The sequence below is a fragment of the Daldinia loculata genome (assembly GCF_022478755.1).
Source record: "Daldinia loculata strain CBS 113971 unplaced genomic scaffold F4817scaffold_2, whole genome shotgun sequence".
Classification (NCBI taxonomy): domain Eukaryota; kingdom Fungi; phylum Ascomycota; class Sordariomycetes; order Xylariales; family Hypoxylaceae; genus Daldinia; species Daldinia loculata.
This window is the reverse complement of record NW_026054856.1, coordinates 102,256-121,291: the sequence shown is the minus strand read 5'-3', so window position 1 is coordinate 121,291 and position 19,036 is coordinate 102,256. Positions and strand designations below refer to the sequence as shown.

The 19,036-nt window shown below is 47.6% G+C and overlaps 4 protein-coding genes across 4 annotated transcripts; all 4 read right to left on the bottom strand.

Annotated features, from left to right (window-relative positions):
• Nucleotides 1-525: 525 nt before the first annotated feature.
• On the bottom strand, nucleotides 526-2,689 carry F4817DRAFT_355726 (uncharacterized protein; the record flags this gene model as incomplete). Its single annotated transcript, XM_049305690.1, has 4 exons — nucleotides 526-1,402; nucleotides 1,460-1,785; nucleotides 1,849-2,279; nucleotides 2,350-2,689. The coding sequence occupies 4 exons, from the start codon at nucleotides 2,687-2,689 to the stop codon at nucleotides 526-528; spliced, it is 1,974 nt and encodes a 657-aa protein (XP_049163417.1).
• A 4,524-nt stretch (nucleotides 2,690-7,213) lies between these two features.
• Nucleotides 7,214-8,750, bottom strand: F4817DRAFT_323270 (S-adenosyl-L-methionine-dependent methyltransferase). Its single transcript, XM_049301490.1, has 3 exons — nucleotides 8,424-8,750; nucleotides 7,672-8,349; nucleotides 7,214-7,618 (listed from the first exon to the last, which is right to left on the bottom strand). Exons 1-3 carry the CDS (start codon nucleotides 8,570-8,572, stop codon nucleotides 7,459-7,461), a joined length of 987 nt encoding a protein of 328 aa, XP_049163416.1. The 5' UTR covers nucleotides 8,573-8,750; the 3' UTR covers nucleotides 7,214-7,458.
• A 301-nt stretch (nucleotides 8,751-9,051) lies between these two features.
• On the bottom strand, nucleotides 9,052-12,735 carry F4817DRAFT_78571 (N-terminal binuclear Zn cluster-containing protein). Its single transcript, XM_049307892.1, has 6 exons — nucleotides 12,429-12,735; nucleotides 12,241-12,368; nucleotides 12,121-12,185; nucleotides 11,749-12,066; nucleotides 10,451-11,687; nucleotides 9,052-10,396 (listed from the first exon to the last, which is right to left on the bottom strand). The coding sequence occupies exons 1-6, from the start codon at nucleotides 12,633-12,635 to the stop codon at nucleotides 9,643-9,645; spliced, it is 2,709 nt and encodes a 902-aa protein (XP_049163415.1). The 5' UTR covers nucleotides 12,636-12,735; the 3' UTR covers nucleotides 9,052-9,642.
• A 2,177-nt stretch (nucleotides 12,736-14,912) lies between these two features.
• Nucleotides 14,913-16,984, bottom strand: F4817DRAFT_78545 (uncharacterized protein). The gene is made up of 2 exons (XM_049307891.1): nucleotides 16,147-16,984; nucleotides 14,913-16,049 (listed from the first exon to the last, which is right to left on the bottom strand). Exons 1-2 carry the CDS (start codon nucleotides 16,736-16,738, stop codon nucleotides 15,052-15,054), a joined length of 1,590 nt encoding a protein of 529 aa, XP_049163414.1. The 5' UTR covers nucleotides 16,739-16,984; the 3' UTR covers nucleotides 14,913-15,051.
• Between the last annotated feature and the right edge of the window lie 2,052 nt (nucleotides 16,985-19,036).

Here is a 19,036-nt window from a genome sequence, read left to right as displayed (position 1 = left end):
GGACTGGTATAAGTTATATTCCTGAGATGTCAGGGGTCATCAGTATTATTAGGTTCAGCCCGCAATGAAGTACATAAACAGGTACCTAACTTTGAGCTTGTTGGATGAGTTTGTCTTGGTAGAGAATCATATCAAAAGTAAACCACAATCCAAACTCTGAACAGTCGACTGGTCTATCGGAGCGCACACATGCTGGAGTTATGAAGAAACAACGAATATGTGAATGAAAGTGTTCTTCTGATCTATATAGTCCATCTATTCGACCCTTATATCGTTGATTCTAGATCGCGGTGTTGTCTGTTCCCTTTTTAACAAGTTCCATGTTCTATCCACGGACTCGGGAAATCCCTCAACATGATGCCCATGTAAGTAGCTAAGATTCCAAGGATATCTCTCCGAAAAGTGCCTTCGTCAGAAGCGAAGCGTAATAATCATTATGTGCCAGACCCAAAAACGGGGAAACAATACCAATAACGCCGACCATGAATCTTATCTTATGCATACCTCCTCATGCAAGCCACGTTCTTACTTGAGGGGATCGTAAATCCTATCCTTGATGTACTTCGTCAGGGCGACGTCACCCCATTCTTCCCATTCAACCCACTGTTCTTCGGGTAGAGTGCTGACACCTTCCCTGCGGGCAGCCTTCATCACCTCCCGGGCGACGACGACGCTGGCATCCCTGACACGCTCGATGTGGGGATAGATCAAACCCTTGTGGACCTCTTCGGCATTTAGGGACTCGGATAATGAGGAAGCCGAGATATAGACCATCTCATCAGTGATCTTTGACGCCTTAGCGAGGATAGCACCGAGACCTAGACCAGGGAACACGTAGACGTTGTTACCCTGGTTCGGCCAGTAGGTCACAGCGTGGTCGCCGGCCTTGACGGCAAACGGCGCAAATGGAGAACCAGATGCGAAGATAACAGTGCCATCTGTCCACTGGACTGCTTGCTCGAATGTGCATTCAGCCTTGGTAAGAGGGTTGCTAAGAGGGAAAAGGATGGGTCGCCTTCCAGAGCCACCAGAGTCAACCGAAGCCTTGAGGGCACGAACGACAGACTCGGTGAAAACCCCGAAAGTTGCCGTAAGACCAACGAGGGCAGACGGCCTCACATACTCGATTACTTCCTCGAGTGTGCGGAATTGGTGGCCATTGTTATCCGACCGGGCAAAGTACTTCTTGTGGTCCGCTAACTTGTCACCTCGGTCCGCGGTAACCAAGCCCTTGGTGTCGACAAGCCAGAACTTCTCTTTCGCAGCTTGTTCTGAAAGGCCACGACGGGTGTAGTACTCGACCATCTGCTTCGCGACACCGACACCGGCTGAACCGGCACCCATGAATACCAGGCGCTGCTCCTCAATGGGAACACCGGATAGGTTCACAGCGCCAATGTAACTAATATCTTGTAAGTAATTAATGACAAAAGGTATGGTGAAGCTTCGAATTGCTTACCCAGCCAACACGACGGCACCAGTTCCCTGGATGTCATCGTTGAAGCACTTGTACTTGTTACGGTAACGAGCCAAGTAGTTGAAGGCCTTCTCAGTCTCGAAGTCTTCAAACTGGACGAGCATGTTGGGGAAGACCTCGGCGGCAGCCTCCATGAATTCATCCATGAACTCCTGGGCAACAGCCGGAGAAGGGCGTCTAGCTCGGAGACCCAGGTACAGGGGGTCCTTCAGGTTAGTCTCATTGTTGGTACCGGTGTCTAGCACGATCGGTAGGGTCTTTCCGGGGTGGATACCGGCGGCACCGGTGTACAAAGCCAGCTTGCCGATCTAAGTAGGAGTCAGCCTCAGATTTCACGGGACACTAATGTAAGCCAAGATGGTGGAACTTACGGAGATCCCCACACCATTCATACCGAGGTCGCCCAACCCCAAAATGCGGGATCCGTCCGTTACCACGCAGATTTCGGGGTCCGGATAAGGCCAGTTACGCAGGATTGTCTTGATTGACCGGCGCTGTTTGATCGATATGTACAACGCTTCCGGGTGAGTGTAAAGCGTAGAGTACTGCAGACACACATCACCGATAGTGGGAGTGTAGACCAGCGGCATCAGGTCACGAACATTGTCGATAAGCACTCTGTAGAACAGATCCAAGTTCTGAGTCTTGAGATGCGTCAAGTATAGATACTTGTCGACGTTGGTCTGCCTAGAGTTGATCACCTTCATACACCTGGCGACCTGAGTCTCAACGTTTTCCATGGCATGCGGCATTAGACCTGTGAGGTTCTTAGAGACACGCTCATCTGGGGTAAAAGAGAGTCCTGGATAGCTTGGGTGTTAGTAGGAAAGCAATCGCGAGGGGCGGGCTTGTTTAAAAACTCGGCGCAATACCTTTGTTCCATAGAGGTTCCCGTAATATTTGGTAACCACCAGCGGCGGACTGCGGGATGTATTCTGTGCTTCGGTACTGTTGGACCTCGCCGTAGTGGTTCTGTGCGTAACCTCGAAGGCCGTCTAGAGCAGCCATTTTCATCTGTTCTTCAATTGCAGAGATATCAACCGAGGACATTGGGTTAAGCGCAGACTGCCTCCGTTGCAGAGATAAGGACAGGCGTTTACTAGAGACGGAAGTATGAGAGGAACGCGCAGACGCGATAGAGAATGAAGAAGGGGAAGACGAGCGAGGCGTTGATATATCTGAACTGGCGGTGCTGTAAGTATTAAACGCCATTGGACGTCGCGGTGACGGGTGGCGTGCCAGTATTAAAAGACAACGGTTGGATGTTGAGCTGATGGGGTAAGACGGAAGAGCAGGGCTAATAGGGGACTGTCCGATCCAGCTGACGCTATCAGAACTAGAACTGGCTGAAGACAACGTGGACGGGTACGGAGCAATAGGCAAAGACGATGGTTCCCCTTTTCGGATATCACTACCAGTAGTGGTGCAAGAGAAAAGTCCGGAATGCAAGGAATACAAGGAACTAGGTTCGGGTGGGTGAACGTGGTGTGTCTGCTGATTACTGTCCCGAAGAGTATTCGTGTAATTTCTTGTATTATTGCCGTGGTGTTTAATAAAAGTCCGCCCAACTACGAGGTCGTCCATGAGGCCATTTGCAGACGGGACCGGGCTTCTTAATAACAATAACGGCAAGCCGGTATCAGGATGAGTGCTAGCACTAGTTCTAGCATAAGGAAGAGCATGAGGAATACCAAGGGTCCTGGTTCCGTATGCCTTCGTTCTCAGACCTCCATTCGCTGCCGCCAGACGACCGCTAACACGGAGCCGTGTAAGCTGTGACAAGGGCGAACTGGGGTTTCGTTGGGGTTTCATAGGGGATCATAGGGGATCAAACACTAGGTCCAGATCGCTGTAGTATTTTCGTTATTAGCCCAGGAGCCCAGGGGGAGCTAAGGGGGCGGCTGATCGGCAAGTTACGGAACGAATAAGAAGAGAGGGAAAGGTAAAAAAAGGGTATCTTCGGTACGAGGGTACCAACAAACGAAGCACGGCCGTACCGAGATTCGCGTAGTTGGGTATCCTCCAATCGAAGAAAATAAATAAAATACTTTATCTTGAGTGGGAAGCAACGTAAAAAGGCGTGCAAATCAATTAAAGCAACGTCCGAAACAGGCAACTGGTAAAGTTCTGAAGAATTATGTAGGAGTCGATGTAGACAACCTAATAGACCTAATGATAGAACAAAAAAAGGATTCTAAGTCAAGATTGACAGACACTCACCAAATTTCCGATTTTTTTCTTCTTTCTAAAAGAAAGACGGAAAATTTTTGTTGGGATCCGACCAAGGGGAAATCAAGAGACTCTGCCGTACGAATGTACGCCGGTACCTACATACTTACATACAGCATACATAGTGGTGTGTGGTGTGTGGTGTGTGTAAGAGCATCGAAAGTATGTAGGTATGTAGTACAGACAGGCATTGCACACCGTAGGGTTATCCCATAAGGTTATGACCTCCATACAATACTCCATCTTGGAATATGTTAGGTTAGGGAGTTATTGTACGTACTAAAAACTAAAAAAAAAAAAAGAAGGATACGCCAAATAAGGAAAGCTTTGTAGTTCGTAATTGGGCCCGGGGAACGATCCTTAGGACTAGACTAGCCTTAACTTTTAAGGACTAACTGACTTCTAGTGGGACGTGGAACCTAAACCTACATGGTAAAGGTAGCTAAGACGAAGGAAGGGTTATTCATCGGCTGCCTTCACATGTACAAGCCTGCCAAGTTACGACGTTGAGAGAGTATAAGCGCTACGTATACGGTATACGGACTTGGGCATGAATAATGCTTATTACTTCACCCCTTCTGTGGCTGAATATGATACGATTCCTCTGCAGAATCCAACCCCAGGAATTGCTACGGAACGCCTTCTCGTCAGCGACAGCAACATTCACGAAATTTCTGGTGTAAGAGGTGTATGAGTGTAGTGCACAAGTGTATGACATGTCGCAACACGGACTCCGAAAAAGTTTGGGGTGCATCGGGTTCTCCCTGATCCTTGACGTTGCATGTCCGTCGATCCCGCAGTCCCGACTCTTGTGACTGGTCCGTGATACAACCAATTGAGCTCTATCTCCCCGTCCCTGCATAAGTCGGATTTGCGACTTGGGACCGTCCAATGTTTCTGATTTGATTTCGATAACGTACAGGTAATATAGCATTTCCAACCGTCTTGGATGGCCGCGCCCTTCCTCTTCTCGCCCTTCTCAAAAGTTGGGGGATCAGATCGAAAGAGGCTCCCTTCGCAAGATCCTGTAATCCGTCAACGGTTGGAGGTCTTAAGGATGAGGACCCGGGGATAAGAGGGTATACGACATTTCCAAATGGAAATAACGGGAGACCATGGCTCGAGATGTTGTATGATTGACTAGCCAAATCATGCCTTTCTCTGCTGCTACATACCTACCTACGTAAGTAATGTTATATCAAGGTGCCCAAGCAAACTCCTTTACTTCACCATGGGCCCCGTTCATTTTAAAAAAATCACCTTCTGGAAGCCCAATCCAGGACCAGCCCGAAATTGATCACGATATTGCAAGGTATGACCGCGCCGAAGGATGGGGCTGACAGGGCTGACGAATCTTGTACAAACCCTTGCAAGAGACCCGGATTCTTCCGATCTGAAAATGCCACGAGGCTTGGGTTTTACCGACTGGGTGCGTGGCAGGCGTGCTGTAAGTCTGCTAACAGCCTCACCGAGTTCTAGTTAAGACCACTACCAATTAGATTGATACATCAGATTCAACAAGAATTTCAAGATGGCCGAAACATACATGAGAGCTATTATGTAGTATGTTCATCATATCATCAAACTCGTCGGAAGAAATAGGGAATACATAGTCGTCATTACTGCAATTTCCTTCGAATTGGTGCTTGATACGACCCGTTGATTCTTTTGGACTCTTCTAGTTCGTCTGATGAACCCGCCCAGCCTGTCAGTGCCCTACCGTCCAATCTCTCCACTCCAAGCCCAAGCCCAAGCCCAAGCCGCCGAGCATGGAGAGCATGGAAAAGGTCTCCACTGAGCTCAAACACAGATTCACCGTCACCGTCACCGGCACCGGGAACCCTACATACAGTTTTTCATCTTTCATGCAGCCCAACTACTATTCCCCACTTGGTCATCAATCAAGCTTCTCCAGACTGCGGAGATACAGACAAGCATTTGTACATAGGCCTAGGCTAATTGTTCAGACTCGTATACATATAAAAGCTCCATTTCGACGTGCGCATGACCGCCGCTCGAGCCTAATGAGAAATCCACAATACCCGCCAACTTCGAGGCCTAGCTTCCCGGCAACGGTGAGCATTTTCAATATCGTGACTAACAAAGTGGCCTTTGCCATGGCCGCGATCGTCGCGCTTGTTTCTAGAAAGTCGTCCGAATATAGTTATTATATATTCGGTCAACGACTAGCGGTGCTACTACATACATGTAGCTATGTATGCCCGCACTGCAGCTCGTCTACCGCTATGCTGTCTCAGGGTGCACCCTGCTTTCTTGGCTTTTGAGCTTGTCTTGACTCTTTGCTTCTTAATGCATTGCCTTTTAATGGATAATAGGGCAAACTTCTTCGTATCGTAACGTGCCAATAGCTTGGGCGATTAGGAGCTTGTTGCTCGAAGTTTCAGAAGCTCCCTGTCTCATTAGTATCTGCCTTTTACTGATACAAAGGCACATTATCACATTTATGTGCCGAAATCTCATCAGTCATGCTGTTATAGTGTAGTTGTTGCCGGATAGAGATCAGCATCCACTGATTGCCCATTACTGTCTCGGTGTTAGGCAGAATAGTCACGATGCGGCTAAATATTTCGCGGGGCTCAAACTACCTAACGTATTACGTTAAGATAGCCCGAAAATTTTAGGTCCAATTTCCGCCAAAATGTGACGATGCCGTCATTTCTGAAAGGATATATGTTCTACCAGTAATCATGGCCCTACTGGTAACTCCCCATATACAGGAATCCCACTAGAGCCACGCCGGCTTCTGTCTCACAGAAAGGATCGTCACCGAAAACTTTCAAGTCTCGGGATGTTACGGCGAATAACTCCTCCCCTTGGTAGCGTTCCTTATTTCAGATGAACGTCTATCTTATTAGTAAGTGTTAGACTTGGCTAAGCTTCGAAGACGAATTTAGTAACATTGTGTTGTATTCTGACATGAATCTTCCAAGCATGAGACACGATGAAAATTTTATAGCTCTGCACGGTATTTCTTTGACTAACGATATTGTCCTTAATTGTTTGCCCAACCTATGTAATATAATTCATAGCTTATAGTTTTCACCATATCGCTTAAGTCTATGTGAGAAGACCCCTCAGTACACTTAGCCATTCTCAATAGTCGTGTCTCGTAAAGAGCTGAGCAACAGCGCCGCCTGGTATAATGATAAACATTAGGTAGGGAACCAAATTACAATGTCAACTTATAGAATTTCGTGAGGTTTCTTATAACATGCTGCCTAAGCTATTAAGCGTCACAGACAATATGCGTAGGCTGCTAGAGCAGGAGGAAGCCAACTATAAGGCCAGTTGATATACAATTTACTAATTAACGTTTCTCGACTACTCAAGCTACCTTTCATATATCCCGCTAGGTATGTGATGCCTATATCAAAGGAGGGTCTATCCCACTCAATTAAATAGCCAATGGATGATGTAGGATTAACGAGGCTTACCCTTTTGTTTACCTAACTTACCGACCTACCTGGGTGCTTTAATCGAATTGTATAAGGGTCAAGGCTTTGTATTAGCGAATATACCCACCCCAGATACGAGGCTTCTTCTCATCGTTCGACAAGATATGCGATCAGATGAGTGACTTAAGTAGTAGATATGACGCTATCTTACTACATATCTTCATAGCCGATCGTCATATATTAGGTGGGAGATGATAGCTACGTGCACCCACTCTATCAATCCCACAACCAACATATATATCCATCTCCGTCTCCTCTATCATCACATTTTCGCACTCAAGGCTTCTCAAAGCACATGACCGCGTACCTAAATGTCCCATTTGCGTAACCTCTCCTCATCGCCCTAAATGCCTGCAAGAACGCAAGACCGTCCCTACCTTGAGATATAGCAAAGGCCCAGAGTGAAGGCGAGGAAACAAGAGACCATGATATATCCCTATGTGGCAATTAGCTCGCAGACTTCCCATAGCACAAGTTGAGATAACTTACCATGTCTTAGCCACATCCTTACTTATATCAACCGGCTCCTTACGGGCTCGGAATCCCGCCTGCGTTGCCAGCGCAACATACTCGTCCGCAGTGTAGAGTCGGGGAAGTAACATGCCGTCTTCAATGGGCTTGATATCAGTACTCTCCTGCTCGGGCGATAGAACCGGCGCCTTAAACCAATCGGCAATAACGAGTAATCCTCCACTCTTCACCAGGGAGAATGATGAAGAAAAGAAGAGCTTCTTATCCGGAAGATGCGACAGCGCTTCCGATATCCAGACGCAATCGAACGTCTCTGCCTCACCAGCAGCCGGACGGAAGTGATCTAGCATCTTCTCGGCATCAAGCTCGAGGAAGCGGACCTTACCTCCTTCCTTCCCCTTCTCATCGGCATACTTCGCGAAGCTTCCCGGTGAAGGCGGGGAACCGCCCGTCTCCGTCTCAGTTACCTGCCTCGCGATCTCGACCTGCCGCCCGCTGATCGTGATGCCCGTGACCGTGCAACCGCGCTCGCGCGCAAGAAACCGGCTCGTGCCGCCGACGCCGCAGCCGACATCCAGGACCTTAGCGCCAGCGGGCAGAGCAGAAATCTCGAGCAGATAGTTAATAAGATTGACCTGGGCCTGCTCCTTAGTCTCGCTGGCGGACTTGAAGAGGCCGTGGTGGATATGTTGGCCCCTACGGACGAAGAATGGCCTGGCTTAGCTCCACACCGGAAATAACGACAAAATATGAGAGAGGGCAGGAAATACCATAACGAGTAGTAGTAGTCCGACGCGATTTCGTAATGCGTCTTGATCCTGTCCTTCAGCGAGTCGAAGGACCCGTGGGCCTCAACGCTGGGGATCTCGTGCTGATCGCCGGGGTGGAGTTGGGGACTTGATGCTTCGTGTTGAGCCATGTTTGATAGGTGTAGGTACCGTACCGTACCTAAGGTACGTCTTACAAGTTCTATGCACAGGTCGGGCTTAGATAAGAGTAACCTGGAGTTGTCTAGGGGAAGTGAGGCGGAATAAAAGTCACACGACAAGTAAGTGGCACACCTACCAGTGTCAGGTAATTAATTGTTAGAAGAAGCTATTACCTATGGTGAGGTTCTCAATAGATATGGGCCGGAGTAACGCTAAGGCAAGCAGCTGGGATCTTGGCTGCATGTCACGTACATATTGCTGAGCGCCTATGACGAACTCCGAAACGTTGAATCGTTGCTGTGCTTTCGCCTAATCTGCAATTGGTTACATCATGATGAAACCGACGATAAAATCACGGTGGCTTTTTTGGTATTTAATTGTGCTGGGTTTTTGCGGCTTGTGCATTTAAATAAATATCTGTACTTGTAGCCCAACTATACACACACAGCAGAGCTATGCTTCGTATAGGTACACAAGAAGATTCATAGAATAAATTAAAAGGTAAACTTTCTGAATAACTAGTTTAAATAACATTATATTTATCCATAAACGCACACTTGAGAATTGAGATATATGCTACTAAACAGGCCATATATAACATCTCGTCTCAGGCCGTTGAACAGAACAGAAATGCGCCGTATAAACGCCACTCCCACACCGCCTCCTATACATAAAATAAATAAAAAACGCAGAAGAGCAAATTCAAACTCCTCATGAGGTACCTGCCTAGACAACAGGTCTAGTTGTTAAATATTATCGGCCGTCACAGTAACGTTAGTCTGAATAGTCGAATCCTTCCAACCCCCCTCCGGCCTCATTTCCCTTCTTTTTAGAAAATCACAACCCCCACGCCCGTGCTCAGTTCCTCGCGCCCAATGCCCTCACGCCCCGGATGCATTCTCTCTCGTACCTGTCGTGCTTATGCTTATACCTGTACTCTCTAATCGAACGCAACGCTCAGGCGCTCGGCCCGTATTCTTCGCGTCGCGCAAATCTCGAAAAGCTGATAGAGCGCCCCGCGTGATATTAAATCTCCCAATAGGTAAATGGTAGGTTGATCTCATCTCCCATTCTGTGCCGCGGACCCGTTCTCGAAGCTAGGATACGCACCTCCCGTGAACTCGGCCCAGTCCCAGTCGAGCCCCCCGGGCATCTGCCACAGCTCCTGTGGGAGCAGCGGTTGGTATCCGCCCGCGACCCCAGGCGCGGCGGGACCTGGTAACGGCGGTGACGCGATCGGCTGTCCAAAGCCCGTCATCTCTGAGAAGTTACCGAAGTCCATAGCGTTAGGGTTCCACTCTTGCTGTTGTTGTGGCGATGGAGACGGCCAGGCTCCTGGTCCGTCGCGTGGCGCTGATCCGTTATTCGTGCTCGCTGTGTCCATGGGGCTGAAGCCCCCGTTTGCTACGTTGTTAGCACGGTTCTGCTCTCCGTTAAATTTGGGCGATAGCTGCGAGGTTCCTGAGTAGTTGCCAGTCGGTGTGGCTGCTGATGAGGGTTGCGGCGTGTTGGACATTTGCGATGGAGAAGCTTGGCTGATGGAGGGTCTCTGAGGCTCGTGACTCTTACGCTTTCGCCGATTGGTATCGCGTTCCGCCTTATCGATGACGATCTTGGCGATGCGCTCAAACTCGGAGCATACACCGAGCATACGGTGCACTCCACCGGTTTCAGCCTCTTGTCCGAGGGTAGAGAGGAATGTCACCACTAGATTCATTAGTTTCGTGTCCGACTTCGCTCGCGGGTCTAACGGGTTCTGCAGGATATTCCCGAAGAGCGTGACGAGTGCCGAGACAGGGAAGTAGAGAATAAGCCTGCAGTGTATTAGTACGGATAAAGACTGCGGGTAGAAATGTTGAGACACTCACCAAACGCAGGAAAAGTCGCCCTGCGGGATATACTTGAGCAGCTGAATACTTGCTCGGGCTGCGGATGCGCACAGAGCTGCAGATGCAAATACCCGTGGATTTAAAGGCCTGGGGTTCAGGCCTTGGATTGCGTAATTGGATAGTCGACTTGTCCAGTAGCCGTGATGTATAGACATGCGATGGATTGTAGTGAGGGCGTTGTAGTAAGAGAAATGTAACATGACCACATGGAGTATTAGAGGAGTGTGAGACGCTTTTATTTCGTGTTCTGGACGGAAGTCAATAGGGATGTTGTCCTTCCAAGTGTCTAGCTGCTTATCAAGCTCTCCTATGGTTTGTAGCAGCTCGCCTTCTGATAACTTGGTGGCCTTGGTTGAATAGAGCCTCTTATAAACCTGACTTTCAATAACTGTTAATTCGCACATGGCTCGGAATAGATTCATCTTTCCCTTTCCGTCGGCAAGGGGAATGTTGCCAATATTGTCTACTGGGTCGGCATCTGGGAGCTCTACATTCATGTCATCGTCATCCTGCGCTGGCGGCCGTCCGGATCGGAGACATAGATCCTTATCTAGCATATATGCTATCCAGAATACTCGTTTCCTTTGCTCAATCTCGACCGGGTTCAGATTAAAACCGCTTCCGCGCTTATGCAACCCGATACTGTGCGACAGTCTGATAGCTGCGGCAACCAGCAGAAACGACGGCTGAGGGTTGGGTGTTCCCTGCATAAAGGAGGCCATTCCGAGTAAAGCCTGCACGCTCAGCAAGTCGGTATTGCGCATCGTTAATTCGGAGAAAACTCCCATGGCGTTCTTCATGTACGCCCACGACTTATCGTCCTCTTCCTGCGGTACTAGATTACTCATGACTCTAAGGCGATGCGCGATGGCCAATGCAACATTCAAGCTAGCCCACCATCCCGAACCCTGGTACGGGTCATTGGAGTACTGCCTCTCAACAAGGTGCATAAACGTTGGTTGGTGGAACAGCGGGAACATGCAGTTGAAGTTGTCAAAATAGTCTTTGAGCAGGGATAAAGCTTCTGGCTTAGGCGGTAACTGCCGATAAATCTGACGATGGAAAAGGTCACTAAAAATCTCGGGTTTCCAGTGATTCCATTTGTGATCATCGATGGATACTTCTGATATCATTTGTTGAAATGATCTGTCGCCCGTCTTTTCGTTTACCCACTGGATACCCTTCGGTGAGAATATAGAGAAACCCGACGACGACCCTAACGCAAGTTAGCCGAATTCCATCACGGGTTATATCTGCGGTTAGTTCGTGGTTAGTACCTATATATCTTGTCTCTCCAGACTGATTCGTTACTAATGAACACATCATTTCAGATAGGGACTCGACTTCTTCATCTCTAGGTCGCTCGGGTTGCGGTGAGCTATCTTTCCTATTATCACGGTCTCTGGTCGGCTCTGGAGATGTTAGGGAACTTCGAGGGGTCGATACTGCGCCATCATGACCAGATGTCGCTTGCGACGGCGACGTAGGATTCGAAGTAGCTGCTTGTGAAGCTTGTCTCGACTGCTGGTGCTTCTCGGCGAGACGTCTTTCCAGTGTAGCTAGATCGACTGATTCGTCATCGTCTCCGAGTAGGCCTTTCTTATATTGTGAGCCAATGCAAGATGTACGGTGAAGGACTCAGGACGTACCGGATAGCCTCAGCAAACTTTCCATGCGCCCTAAACGGTTCTCGAGACCCTCGATATACTTTGCACTATTCATATAGGTCAGTCTCAACCCGCACTTGGTCGAACATGAACCACTCATACCCTTTGGGCGGACTTCTCTTCTTCTCGACTTGCGTGAAGACGCATTCCGTCTTATAGTTAATACAATGCGTGCACGCGGGAAGCTTTCCATCGCACTTGATTTTCTTCTTCCGACACATATCGCAAGCCTTCATTTTACTCAGGTCAACCTATGTACAGTTGCACAGCCGAAACTGGTGATAACTCACCCGTGCAATTCTCCTTCTCTTTGCATCGTTCGGGTCATCAAGCAGCGCCGATGGATCGAAAGCCATTTGCGCCGCGAGTTCCGGATGTAATACGGATAAGCCATCGTGACTATAACCTCCGAATATCTGTGGTGGTTGATTCATCAGTTGCGGACGGTGCATTCCTGGTATCTGGAAGCCCCCGGGATCAACTCTCATGTGATCCATAGCCTCTCTTCTACGGACTTAGTCGTTGTTTCGGTTGGAAGTTGTCGCTCCGGGAGATAAGAAAATCGTCGGGGTGGTTTTGGTTAATTAAGAGAGTTAACTAATGTAAGTTGACGTTTTGGAGAAATAATTCAGCCTAGGTAACTTTCAGGTAGGTACTTTGTGTGGTACTAGGATTTTGCGGACTTAAAGCATTCCCCCATGGACAGTGATCGATCTCCTTGCCTGTCTTTATCGAAATTGCCAACGGGTCTGTCTCCAGTCGAGACTCTTAGCAGGTGCGCTATTCGCTCGGTGAATTATCTAAGGGGGCTTGGGTCGGGTTTAAACGCCGGGCTGTATGTACAAGGGCTCTGTACGATGTACCGCGGATTCGTACTCGCTTTTTTTCTTTCTAAACTTGGTACCAGATTGAAGATTTAGGCGCCAAGCGATCCTGACTGAACACAAAGATATTTTAGGGACAACAATATAACTAGCTAGACTATGTGGCGTGGCTTAGATGTCAAGACCAATAGTTTATTAGAAAGTGGCTTAAGGGAATTGTTGACTATTCTTGTCTTCTTCCACAGGGCGAAGGAGAGGCAAGAGAAAAACAAAAAAAACTCGTAATATTTGAGACAAGCAGAATGGGAATTTCGTTGTCTGAGACCTTATGATGTCTGTTAGTAACGCTAAGCTGACTACTGACTGTCAGGGACGTGCGAGCACTCCCTCCTAGTCCAGACAATGATTCAGTGGGATTCAAGTCCCCCGCGAATCAGAATTTACTATGATAACACTAAAGGGTCTGGGGTGGTATTATGAGGGGATCCTTTCGCCCTGAGTACGGGTAGGGCCTGGTATGATAGACGCTTGAATACCCTCGGTTCTCATGTCTGTATTATAATTTACAACTTAGGTAGTTAACAAGATTTATCATCTTGTCGAAAATATATATATATACCAAGCTGCTTAGTTTCCCCTTAAGTTAAGACAATAGATTGTCGAGGAGGTCGAGAATTTACTCGATCGGACAAAATGATACACTAGACCCTTGGATATTACATAGGTAGAGAAAAGTGCCCGAGTCCTAGTCTAGCCCCTCTTGCCTTTTTTAGTAATAAAGAAAACCAATGTCTTTTTTCATTTCAAGCGTCTTTTTCCAGATCAGAGCGTTAGGAGGGACGGATTTCGGAGTTTATAAAAATATTAACCTAGTTAACTAATAGAAACCGAGGCAATATCCTCTTATGAAATTCTAAGATTCAAGAAGTTATTCTACACATTTTCAAGTTAATCCAGTGAGCTTACGCATCATGTCAAAATTGTGACGACATATGGTGGAAAACATATGATAATACCTATTCAAATACCACTAGAACGTTTGATGTCGGAGGCCGCCAACTACATGCACACATGGTTGATAAGCTTCAATCCTTCCCCAGCGCTAGGTTACGTGCATCCACACCCTTAGACTTGATCGCCTTGCAGAAGTGACCTTGGTTTCATCCACCTAGGTGAAGAATCTAGTCTAGACTCAACACCCAAGCGGGTGACGAGATCTATCTACAAGCGTGTGTGTGTGTTAGCGTCATCCGGGGAAAAGATCCTCGGCGTACGGATCCGTAAACACCAACGAACTAGACCTGACTTGACTCCGTCACTTTTTCCAAGTTGGGCGTTTGTCACCAAGCAGCGTGGCGGTATGGCGCCATGGCGGCATAGAGAAGCCGATTTGTAATAACGGGCCAAAGCGTCAACGGAATCGTGGATAAGAGACCAAGTCGTGTTTCATAGCCGTCTCAACTAGGTGCTCATCTGAACGAGCCCCTCGGTTGATCATATTAGGTAGTGAAATTCGATGCACATTTGTGCGTAGGAATAAATGCTTAGTACATAGCAACGTAAATTCGTAGTGAAGGATTGCTTCTTCAACTATCCCTAATGGGAATAAACTAGCTTAAGATCCGTACACGCCTGACAGGCTTATTCACCGGCATAATAAGGCAAGTATTTCCACTCAGGTCCTGAAAACGATTGCAACACAAGATCCGAGATGACATGGACAAAATATGTTTGATGACAATTATGCTTGATTAGGAGCAGACCAGAGGAGATAGCTGCCGCAACCTCAACTCCCAAATATCGTGCTCTCATTGTCGTTATCCAGCCCGAAGGCCCGGAACGACATTTGACTATTTACAAGAAATGGTTTTACATCTGACGTAGGGGCGAAGAAAGCCAAAAGTAGCTTTATATCCCTTTCCCCCATAACCCGTTGAGTTTTTATTTCAAATATCAACGCCAACCCGATGCCGTGACGAGTATATGTCGACACAAAATAACAAACAGGTATCATCACAAAAAAAAAAAAAAAAAAAAAAGCGAAATATACAAAAGCAAAGATGAAAAAGCAGGGTATCTATCCAGGGGGTCATAACTCCTCGGTAAACCGGGAGGCTGAGCCGTGGGAACGACTCGACCCATCGTGAGAAGGGTGGGATCGTCCAAGTGGATCTCGGGGGGGTTCAAGTTCTGAAACGGGACTGAAAGGTGCCTGTTCCGTCTTTGGGGTCCGAGCCGGCCCCGGGTTGAAGACCGGGATTCCGCTTTCCGGCCGCATCGGGGCACCCACAGCTAACCTAGTCGGTGCGAGCCCACCACCTAATCCAGGGAAGGCCGAGTCTCGATAATCGATGGACTGATCACTTAGAATAGTATCGCGGGGATCCGAATAGCCATCCCCACCAAACTGAATAACCGGAGGTAACTTCCTCCCAGAAACCTTGGAAAATCCTCGCTCACCTCCATCCGCAGAGGCGGCACTGCGTCCGGAGAATCGTTTATGTCCAGTCAAGCTAGCGAGAGCCGCGGGAATTGCAAAGGGAACTGAACGCCGCCGTGTTTCAGTCATACCGCCCTCTCCTCCTCCGCCGGGACCGGAATTCCCAACCAAACCGCCGCCGGGACCTCGTTCACTCGTGGAGCCCCGCATGAGCTTAATAGTATTCTGGCGTTTCTTCCATCGGAGAAGGAAGAGTGCAAGAATCAAAATACCTGCAAGTGCAGCCACACCTCCTAGAACGCTTCCTGCGACCGTGGCCGCCTCGGGTCCATTCGAAACAGAGTCGCCATCGGTCGCTACGGCGCTCGAAGATGATGGTTGTGCATTGCCAACGCCAACAGTACCGTCTCCCGTTTGGGTAGATACTCCCCAAGAACCAAAAGTAGTCGACGTGGGGTTGGAGCGAGTGGTAGTCGTTGGCGAAGAAGAAGAAGAAGAGGAAGTAGTAGTAGTAGTAGTAGAAGAAGAAGAATCGGACGAAAGTACAGTACTAGATGACTCGGACGAGGAGGAATTGAAACCCTCGATGGAAAATGAAGGTAGCAAAGTAGAACTAGTACTGTTGACAGAAAGAGTGGACGAAGAAGCTACGCATGAGTTAGAAACCAATAGCAGAACGACAGCGATGGGGAATTATTTATAGTCGTAGTAATAATAATTATTATTAAAAAATAAGAGACTTACATTGGGTTGTGTTAGTCACGCCAGCCAAGGATGGAAAAACGGGAGAGCCTGATAAAGGAGTGGACGTCAAAGGCGAATAAGATAACGTGGGAAAGATAGTAGGCATCGAAGACTCCGACGGTGCTACGGTCGGGTCTATCGTGGGGATGGAAGTCGAAGTGAGGCCGTCGCCTTCATCGTCGCTAGTTCCCGGGGAAGAAGTAGGTAAGCCTAGAGTAGAACTCGAACTTGAAGTTGAACTTGAACTTGTTGTGCTCGTCGGGTCGACACTAACGTCGGGTTCGGAGCTAGTGATATTGCTAGACGACGCAGGTGGTGTCGATGTGGATGGCGTGAGGGTCTGGGTAGTAATGGGGACACCGGCGGAGTCGATAAGCTCAAGAACGGAAACGGTCGTGACGATTATAGTGGGTTCCGAATCGGTGCGTTTATGGCCCCTTTTGTTACTGTTTTGGGAACGAGCGTGGTGGTGGGTGTGGTGAGTGTGGTGATGGTAATGATGGTGGTGGCTTTCTCTGGAATTGTGAAAATGATTGTGTTGATGTACGTCTCGGGTCTGAGGGAGTGAAGACCCCGAGACTGGGGTTGTCATCGCGCGTGGCGGTGAATTGGAGAAATACGAGCTTTTTTTTTTCAAAGTGCGTGCGTGCGTGTAAGCGTGTGTACTAGAATACCAGGTTTTTTAGTTTTATTTTAGAGGCAGAGTCGGATTCGCTGGTGGATTTTGGGGGCGCGGTCTGCGGTCTGCGGTTCGCGGTTCGCTGCTTGGATGGACTCGTTTTTGGCCTGACTAAAATATAAATAAAAAAGAGCTGCGGCTAGCTGGCTGGCAGGTAAAAGAGAGAAAGAGAATGAATGCGTTAGGTTAGGTTGCTGATCGTCCAGAATAGCATCCCATCATTATCGTATTAATTATCGTCCCCTATTTCCTACTTCTTCTATCTTTGTAGTCCTTCTATCGTTGCCGGATCCTCATTGTTGGCGCGAGAGGCTCTGGAACCGAAACATCGACACCCACAAGCGACGAACGGTCGGCCGGACGTTAAGGTGAGGATAAAGAGAGGTAAAGGAGAGGAGAGAAATTAATGAAACCCGACGGCGGGAGCGTTTTGATAATATGTTTGCCAATCCAAAAAATTAAAATGAGATACTTCTCATCAGTGGACACCCCCCGAGCATCGTTAGCTTCGTCGGACTCTCGACATGGCACTGATGGCACTGAATTTGGGGGCCTGTCTCGCTGTAAATGGGCGACAATACTGGAAGGGTGATGCTGCTCATTTCGCTTGGGCTGAGCGTTGTCCCTCTGACCAGGGGGTCATAAACATACGGACCAATCACATTTAATAACTACGGACAAGGACATGGGCAAGCCCTTCTACGATTGGTCCGCGAGACGGGGATTTCTTTACAAACATACGGGCATCTCTTGCATCCTCATCATCACCAGGTCGTTGTACCATTCATGACGTTTTATCTCTTGAGAAGCCCCTTTTAAGACTTTTCTACATATCATTATGGTGGATATCAACTTGATTCGATAAGTAGGCATTGTAAGGTATCTAGGTAGGTAGGTATATATAAACTATGATATATCAAAACATTGGTGCACGGGCGGACGAATATAATTGTACTTCTCGATACCCCAAACCAACATGCCAAGCCTGTAACCAATGCAGGAACACGAAGTTTTGACTGCAGTAGGTTGGCAACCTAAACCCGCACAAGGTTAGCCACAGGTAAGCAAGATACATAACGTGCCCCACAAGTCAACCGCCCAAACTAGTCAACCGCCTAAAATATTTTAATATACTACTTACCGACTTTAAAGCGCGTTAAAAATAAGCAATTACAACGTGGAGGACTTCTTACCTAAGCTAAAAGAAAGGCTATACGCATTAAAAAAGAGGGTATAAATCTTGACGCTTTTAAGGAGGTTGCCGAGGAAAGTCTTTTAAAACGGCAACGCCGAGGTTAATAATGCTATAAAATTTGCAATACTATTAGTTATAATATAAAAACGTATAAAGTAATAATAACACCATTTAATAATAATAGTCAATTAAAATTTTAATCAATTTTAATTGTTTTTGTTGAATTATTTACAATTGTTTTAAATTTTGGGCGGTTGACTAGTTTGGGCGGTTGACTTGTGGGGCACGTTATGTAAAATCATGATTCGATCCGTTCGCGTGTAGCCGCCATATGCAAACCACCCGGCCCATCGTAGATTAGACAACTTATGGTTGGCGGGTAGCAGAGCAGCTCGTATTCCTTGGTGCAGATCTGTCTACTGGAAAGCCACGCGATTCGGATTGATTGATTCTTCTAACAGATAAATGATTCATTCATAACTGCGCTCGTATCACCATCTGAACCGAGTTTTTCTCACTCCTACAGAAACTCTCACATCTTTGTTCTCCTCATCTTCTCCTACTATGTACATACCTACATATTGTCACATTCTTGCTAAGAGGACCGGCTCAGTCCGTAGTCTGTTTGGTCTACTCAGATCGGTTTGGGCTTACAGCCTAATATTAGATGGCGTCAGGGTCCCCAGGCCAAAAGGTGGACCGCCTTATTTGGACTGCGGGTGCTTACGCGCAGCTCTGGTACTTGGCTTTTCCAAAATCATCTTGTTTTAGGGGGATTGCGTCATAATTCATATGAGATTCTCCGGTAATGGGGTCGGTAATGTCCAAAGTCCAAAGTAGAAAGAAAAGTGAGATTGTTTACTTTGAATGACTAGGTATATCAATGTTTACTTGAGTAAAGGAAGGGATACGTACGCATATATATAAAGTAGGCATTAATAATGTTGTTGTGAGACCACGAATCTCAAGCTAGGATGCTCCTAGTTTAGCACAAGCTACCAGCCAGGTATATTAGC

What these genes read in the sequence shown, in the direction of transcription:
- F4817DRAFT_78545 (XM_049307891.1), bottom strand. Translation starts at nt 16,738, where the DNA reads ATGACAACCCCAGTCTCGGGGTCTTCACTCCCTCAGACCCGAGACGTA. An exon ending in CGTGACTAACACAACCCAAT is followed by an intron (nt 16,050 to 16,146) that starts GTAAGTCTCTTA and finishes ACTCATGCGTAG; the next exon opens with CTTCTTCGTCCACTCTTTCT.
- F4817DRAFT_323270 (XM_049301490.1), bottom strand. Translation starts at nt 8,572, where the DNA reads ATGGCTCAACACGAAGCATCAAGTCCCCAACTCCACCCCGGCGATCAG. An exon ending in GACTACTACTACTCGTTATG is followed by an intron (nt 8,350 to 8,423) that starts GTATTTCCTGCC and finishes CTTCGTCCGTAG; the next exon opens with GGGCCAACATATCCACCACG. An exon ending in AAGGATGTGGCTAAGACATG is followed by an intron (nt 7,619 to 7,671) that starts GTAAGTTATCTC and finishes ATTGCCACATAG; the next exon opens with GGATATATCATGGTCTCTTG.
- F4817DRAFT_78571 (XM_049307892.1), bottom strand. Translation starts at nt 12,635, where the DNA reads ATGGATCACATGAGAGTTGATCCCGGGGGCTTCCAGATACCAGGAATG. An exon ending in AAGAGAAGTCCGCCCAAAGG is followed by an intron (nt 12,186 to 12,240) that starts GTATGAGTGGTT and finishes CTATATGAATAG; the next exon opens with TGCAAAGTATATCGAGGGTC. An exon ending in GGCGACTTTTCCTGCGTTTG is followed by an intron (nt 10,397 to 10,450) that starts GTGAGTGTCTCA and finishes AATACACTGCAG; the next exon opens with GCTTATTCTCTACTTCCCTG.